Source organism: Pterocles gutturalis, unplaced genomic scaffold (genome assembly GCF_000699245.1).
Source record: "Pterocles gutturalis isolate BGI_N339 unplaced genomic scaffold, ASM69924v1 scaffold26658, whole genome shotgun sequence".
Taxonomy (NCBI): Eukaryota; Metazoa; Chordata; class Aves; order Pterocliformes; family Pteroclidae; genus Pterocles; species Pterocles gutturalis.
The window spans coordinates 1,186-8,717 of NW_010123768.1; the positions used below are offsets into that span (position 1 = coordinate 1,186).

The following is a 7,532-nucleotide window of genomic DNA, read 5'->3' on the forward strand; positions in this document are numbered from 1 at the left end:
CATTGGAATGAGAATCTAAAAGCTTCTGTAACATTCTGAGGTTGCCCGTGAATACACTGACCAGATCTCCAACCACAGCTCCAATTTAAATACAATGACTAAATATGCACTTTTATTCTTTTTTCCACCCTATTGAATTGCTTTCACCTCGCTAATGAACTTCTACAGAACGAAAAGCAGAGCCTTTCTGACATATTAACCAGCTAGCTTGTCAACACTAAAACGAGAACAGTTTGGGTTAGCACTGCGATCTCCACAGAGCCAATCCTGCCCCGCGGGGAGCTTCCAGTATACGGGTTCAGTAGAGAGTTCCCTAGGGGACAGAAGTGACCGAGGAAGTGTGCGCAGGTGCAGACGCAGAGGTCTCTGTGTGCGCGGATTCCCATAAAACACATGTGTACACCGCTATGCACATTAGGCGGTTATAGATGGTGTCAGTATTTCAGGTTCCAGACCCCCCCCTTGCTTCATTTCAGCTCTCTGAGCACTCACACCATACAATCATCTTTTAAAATGTTGAAGCACAGAAGATGATGTGCTGGAGAGAAATAGGGAGGAGAGGGAAGGGAAGGTGACATATTCTGCAACAAGAGCCAAGTCAAAGGCGCTCTGTACATCGACAGCGTATTATAAAGGGAAGATGATGCCAGGCTTCCATGTTCAGGTTGAAAGAAATTTGTCAGATGCCTGCTCTCTCGGTTATAAGCAAACTCCTCTTTCCTCCACCAAAACTAATATATATATATGTGTATATGTGTGTATATATATATTAATCTTGTGTCCCAGAAGAGCACTCCGTGAACGGAAGCAGCCGAGCTGGCGTTTCTCCAGGCCCAGCTGGGCAGCCGGCTCACCCAGGCACCATGCCCGCAGGATGCAGAGGTGAGCTGTGCCGAGCGCCCGGTCCCCTCTGCCGCAGGGGTCGGACAGAATGGAGTTCTCCATCCTGGGGGAGGTCACCCAGCGGATACTGAATGAGCACACAAGGCTGAGTCTGCATGTCAGAGCGTTTCTAAAACCAGGCAAGTGCTCGTGCACTCACATGTCAGTCTGGAGGAAATCATCAGGGAGAGGAAACAGGTAAAAACATTCATGGCATGATAGCCAACAGCAACCAGAAAAAGGAGCATCCCGATTCTCAATATACAGTGAACTAAAACTTAAGAATGAGCTGTGAGACACTAGACAGGGACACCTTACTCTGTCCTTAGCGTGGCAGTTCCACCTCCCTCTCCCCCGCCGCACGAGCCCGCAGCACTACAGGAGCCTGCTTTAGTCATAGGGCAGCTTTGCAAAGAGACCGTCAAAAGCAGGAGTTCTTCCTCCCTTGTTTTCCAAGTAAAACCAGATTCCACCACCCAGTCTCATTTCCATGTGCTCTCCCTCCCCGGGGGCTCTGCTCGGGCTGGGAGGTGCAAAGGGAAAGCTTCTAACATGGAACAGGGTGAGGGACAAAAGGTACCGAACGCTGAACCTCCTCAGACACCAAGGGACGGGGCCGTAATTGCAAGAAGAGGCACCCCCAGGCAGCTCCACAGGACAGTGCTCCACCCTCTGCAGGAGAGCCGAGCCGGCCCCGTGAGCCGGCCAGGGAGAGAGCTCGGAGCCAGGGCTACACAACCTGCGAGCAGCGGGAGAGGTGAGAAAATGGCCGTGTGCAGTGTGGACACTGGCTGGAAATGCCAGGGGTAAGGATGGGGGCAAGAGAGAGGAAGAAAGCTGCGGAGCTGGCACTGGTGTGCAGGTGCATTCTGTGACGAGGTGGCTGCTGTTGGTAAGGGCGAGGTCTGCAGGAGGTCAGTTTAGAGCAGCTCTTACTTATGCCTGTAAACAAGGAAAGGACTGGAGTTTCTACGGCTTCCTTTCTAGAGAGCGCAAAGTTGCTTTCAAGACTCCTTTCTTGTCCTACAGCAGCTACCTGGAGGTGAGGACATGCTGCCCGCTGCCATCCTGCCTGTTCAGATCAACTTCTCAACCCCAAATGACGACGCCTGTCCTTCAAGCAGGAAGAGGAAAAACTATGCACCTAGTCAAGTTTGAACAGATCCTCTGCTTTTCAACCTCGTTTGGGTCTCACTGCGGAGCCCTGGAGCGGTGGTTCTGTTGAGATGACTTTCAGCTCTGTCTTCTTATCGCCCAAAGAAGCCCAGAGCAGCCAAAGGACGAGTGCAGGAGGAGAGACGGCGACGCTGGGAGGTGATCCTCATGCTTCCCATTGCTTCTAAAATACACTTGAACGTACCTCATGCATTTCTGATTTCCTAACTAAAATCTGTTTCCCACAGAGGCCAAACGCTGAATTGCAAGCACGTATCTTCCCGCGGCTCAGTGCACCTGGACTGGCCCAAGTCAGTTAAACAGCAGAGAGGCCACCTCCAGGAAAGGGGCTGGAGCCTGGCCGGGAGTTCTCTCTGCAGGTTTTCACTCGTCTCTGCTCTCAGAAGGCAAAGGCTGTTCGTGCCCCAGAGAGGAACATCCTGGTTTTACTTTGGAACCAGCCCTCGGGACTGCGGGTAGAGCTGAGAACTGTGGGTGCCTGCTGAGGAGGATCCTGCTGATTTTCTTCCAGTTTTAGGCCTAAAAAAGTAAAAATGAAAAAAATAAATGAAAAGCCCCAACAATGTCACCTGTTACTCATCAAAATTAATCTTCCAAAAGCTGATTTTTTTTAACTGGATTTATTCTCTAATCAGTCTCAGCTTTCTCTTCTCTCCTGTGTTCCTTTCTCTCTCTGCTTTACAGCTAAGCTCGCCTTAACTTCACTGACGAGAAGCGCTGGCAAATAGCAACTGTGCTGGTCCCTCGACTGCTGGTTAGGCTGCTTCCTAAGCATCCAGCTCACCTGGGTTTGGATTTTTTATTTGAAGTGCTCTCAAAGGTGGAAGCATCCACCTGTATCTCATCTTCATCCTGCAGAGCTGCTTCTAGAGCTGCCTGAACTTTGGGAGCAATGGCTGGACCTTCGTAGTCTCTCGTCGTTCGGCTGGGCATGTCGAGTTCCAGTAATACGATATTCTCTGCCTGAGACAGTAAAAGCAGAATCAAAGTCTGAACGTTTTCATATAAATCGTTTGTTTTCCCTCCAGAAGCTTATTCTGAAGTACGTTATAAATGTATGCAGGACACTGTAAAAACTTACATCCCACTGAAAAACCAACAACCCTCTGAAATTCCCATTTCCTGATGGGGAGGGTGAACACATGAGGGCTGTCATCACTGGTGGCCTTACCCTGTACCGAGCCTCTGGACAGATCATCATGGACGTCCGGGCGTGTTGGCTCAGGGGCCTTTTGTACCCTACAGCAGACACCGGTCTTTTCATCATCTGCTGGTTACTAGAGAAAAACAGATACTCAGGTTATTACACACCAAAACCAAAGGCTCCTCCTGGAGTTTATGAGCTAAACCATCTGCAAATCCCACAGAGAAATATGTCTCAAGAGAGCAGAAACGACCTAGGCTGCATTTGCAGGAACAGCTCTCAACAGCCAGAGACAAGAAGATGAGATATAAGTTATCCTGTGTCACCTGCTGCCTGCACAAAGGGGAGGATTTCTGTGTATTTTTACTGTCCAGACCACAGATGCACTCAGCTGCACCCAACTTTCTAAACTTGCTGTAGAGAACTGTCTGTGTAGAGAGGCAGGGTCTAGCCACGTCTGTGTAGAGAGGCAGGATCTAGCCACAGCTCTCATAATTATTATTATTTTTGAGAGCTCACCTATCTAAAACACAAAAGAAATATTATAGGAACTCACTGGTCTTTTAAAGGTGAATGCGCTATTACATAGATTTTCCTATAATTATTGGGCTCATCTAGAAGAAAAACCCTAATCTTTCAAGAATTTTCCTAACTGTACATTCTTATTTTATTCAGCGTACTAAGAGGAACAGAATTTTTTATTTATTGTGCAGGAAGAAGCTACGAACCCTAAGGGGCCACTTTAAACCCCCAGTTCAATCCCTCTCTTGGGGTACCTTGTTCTTGACAAGAAGGGGGTTTTCTGTGACCCTAATTCCACCCCAAGAAAAGATCAGCAGTACACTCACTCCAGACGGGTTATGGGATGCAGCTTCCACTGGTCTTCCTCTTCATCAAAGAATGATCTGTTCATGATCTTATTTTTTTCTTCCAAGGGAATAAAATTTTCAATAATCAGGTGCCTACACACAACCACAAAAATGGGAAACACACAAGAAACATAATTAGCAGCTGGCTTTCTCCACTGCTCCTCTCCCAGTGACTTAATACAGCCCTGGAAAAGGAGGGATGTTTTAGTTTCCTCATGTTTCAATCTTGTTCCACAAGCACATGCAATGCAGCCCCTCCATCTCAGTTCATGGCAGGCGGTGAAGCGACGGGACTCACTTCAGCTTTAGTTCCCTGGTAAGTTCATTCTGGGTCTGTTCCAGCTCCTGGCGCTCCTTGATGTGCTCCTCCTGGAGATCGTGGATCTCTGCCTTCACAGCTTGCAGCTTGGAAAAGAGCTGAAGAGACACCAAGAGCCAAAGTCACCACTTGCCAATGTTCCTTCCACTGTCACACACCAGTGATTTCACTCCTGACCCACCACACATGGAATCTCTTTTTACCTTTTTGAGTTTTTTGGTCTTGATGTCCACCTCTTGCTGAAGAGAACTATAGGTCTCCTTCAGCTCTAGCGTTTCCTCATCCCGACTTTCCATCTGTTGCTGGATCTCTCGCTCCCGACGTTTCTGAAGAATGTGACATACAATATTAAAGACCACAATTACATTGCTGCCTCCCAGCTGACGTACATGAAACCAACGCTCAGTATGTTTTTACTTCCCTGGGCTCCAGGGCTTTTGCTTTAGCTTCCAGTTCTTCCTATCTCTTGCCTTAGAAATACCAGAAGCATTAACTCTTCTTTATATTGCTGCTACAATCAGATGGTGTGAATACAATGACAAACAGGACACAAGCCCTTACCCCTTCTTTTGAGATTAATGATTGCCATTAAACTCATTTTAGGGTTAACTCTGGGCATATTTTCTTATAGTTCCTCCTGACGCCATGTTTTATAAAAGTTCTGCAGCTAGGCTTTTTATACACAACAAACTCTCTTCCTGGTACCTGTTCTGCAATTTCCTGTCGTTTCTGTTCCAAGATTTTCTGCTGTTCGTTGGTGTGATCCACGATGTTTTTCCCTCCCACCAGCAGCTTGCTTTCCATCGCCTGGAAGGAAAAACCAAGGGCAGAAGTTTCTCTCGGTGATCACAGAATACAACTTTCCCTCACATGGACACAGCTTCTGCAGGGCAGCTCCCTCATTTAATGTTCTCTTTCCAGTCAGCTGCTACAAGAATCACTATTTCTTAACGTTCCTATAAAACTGGGGGATTAATGAGACAGTAACTTGCTTACAATCATGCACTGCTGCTAGTGGCAAAGGTGAAGAACCCAAATGCTGCTCTCCTGTCAACAACTTGCTCACGAGCTGTGACAGAACGAAGCATTTTTTGTGCTACAGCCTGTTAAAAGATGTATTATCGCATTTTACTACTCTGATTGCTTACGATCCTACAAGATCAGCACATCAGAACAACGAAACAACTCACAAATACCGAAATATGTAATGAATGGTGGAAATGTCAACTTCTGTCTAGAAAGAGTTCATTTTAACATCTTCCCATCTAAGCAAATCACCATCCCGGAAACTTCTTGTGAGATACCTTTCCAAACGGGGAAGCCCTCTATTCTCCCCACAGCCTAAATAAATTGCTTTCAAAAAGTATGACGAGGAAGAACTCTACCTTGATTTTAGCACTCAGCATTTCTGTTGCTTCCTTCTCTCGCCTCAGGTCCTCCATTTTCTTCTCCTTCTCTTTCAGCAGTCTCATCTTTTCTTCTGCTACCAAACTGTGATCCTCAACGATAGCTTTCTTCTCAATCTCCAGCTTTTCTTGTTGCTCCCTCCAATAGTCATCTTTGTCGTCTCCTTCATCCTCGCCCTCTTCGGTGTCCTCCTCCTCTTCCCCACCATCTCTCCTCCTCTCCCTCCTCTTCCTTTTGCCTATAGACCGTTTTTCTAACTGTGCCTTGAGTCGAGCAATCTCTTCCTGGAATTCTCGCAGCAGAGCGTCCTTGGGATCCTCGTTCACTCGTGGCTTGTTCTTGATGTTTTTGGCACGGTTGGCGTATCGCAGCGTTGTCAGGGTCTCCTCCACGTTGTACGAGGCAGGGCCTATGTTGGCCACCATCACCGTTTTGGCATTGCCACCTAACGAGTCCTGAAGTAACCTGGTCAGCTTTGAGTCCCGGTAAGGAATGTGGGTGCTTTTGCCGTCTACCAGGGCGGAGATAACATTGCCCAAAGCCGACAGAGAGAGATTGATTTTGGTGGCTTCCTTTAACCTCTCCCCCTGAGCTCCGGTCTTGGCTTGGCGCTCGCTGCCCGCCAAGTCCACCAGGTTGAGTTTCCCCACGCGGATGTGATTCTCTCCATCGAGTCCTAACTCGCTGCATTCGATAGTAATGACAAAAATGGCGTGAGACCGAGAGCTATGCTCGTTCATGTTGGTGGCACCAACAGAGCGATTTTGGTTTCCCACATTCATGACGTGCTCTATCTCTTTGACGCTTTTTGTAACAAAGGAGGACAAATCCTTCACGTACACACCTGTGTCTGGTCTCTCCTTCAACTCCAGCCGCTTGGACTGATCTTTTGATAACAAGTCTCTGATTTCTTCCTGGTATATTTCCAAATACGACGCAGCTGATTTTGAGATCTCGAGATGTGGGTGAAGATGTGATCGAAGGAATTGGGGATGACTCCTCTTTTTTCGGGATCACCGCGCACCCCTTCCATCGTATATGTTTTCCCTGTCCCAGTCTGCCCGTATGCAAAGATTGTCCCGTTGAACCCTTGCAGAACAGAGTCCACAAGAGGTCTGAAGGTCTCATCATAGAGTTCAACCTGTTTGGAATTCCAGTCGTACACAGCATCAAAGGTGAAAGTTTTGGGCAGTTCATGAGATGTTCCCCGCGGATTCTTCACCGAGACCTGCCCTAACTTGACATCCACGTTAACAACTCTTTCATACGAAGCCGTCTTCTCTTTGCTGTTCATCGGCCGGCATCGTACCACCACCCTGACGGACTCGGAACTCTTTAGCTTCGACATGACCGCAGCTCTGTGGCTGGCACTGCTGGAGCGATGGATGATCCCGTGCTGGGAACCTAGAACAGACACAAAGGAGGAACGTGTGAAGGCGGTTTTCTGCAGGTGACAATTTTTGACTCGTTTGTTTGAGCGGCATTTTGTATTCATTAAGTTACAAGGGATTTTAAAGAATAAAAATAATGTACAACGTGAAAACTTTCAAAAGGCCTGAACCGAGACAGAGTGACTTCACCAAAGCCTGTCCATCAATCGGCAGCATTTATACAAGCCCTCCTGCAAAGAATCCTCATCAAATCACGTCTTTGCAGCTGGCAGAGATCCTCCTCTTGGCCTTTGAAAATAATAATAACTTTAAATTAAATTTCATTATTTTAATTTACGTATTAT

At 47.4% G+C, this 7,532-nt stretch overlaps 1 protein-coding gene across 1 annotated transcript; it reads right to left on the reverse strand.

The window, feature by feature from the left end:
* Window positions 1-620: 620 nt before the first annotated feature.
* Window positions 621-7,214, reverse strand: LOC104465134 (kinesin-like protein KIF3B). Its single transcript, XM_010078054.1, is given in 9 exon segments — window positions 621-2,577; window positions 2,843-3,021; window positions 3,230-3,335; window positions 4,051-4,164; window positions 4,370-4,488; window positions 4,594-4,716; window positions 5,096-5,197; window positions 5,776-6,737; window positions 6,740-7,214. Coding segments are annotated over 9 exon segments (2,205 nt in total). The 5' UTR covers window positions 7,146-7,214; the 3' UTR covers window positions 621-2,483.
* Between the last annotated feature and the right edge of the window lie 318 nt (window positions 7,215-7,532).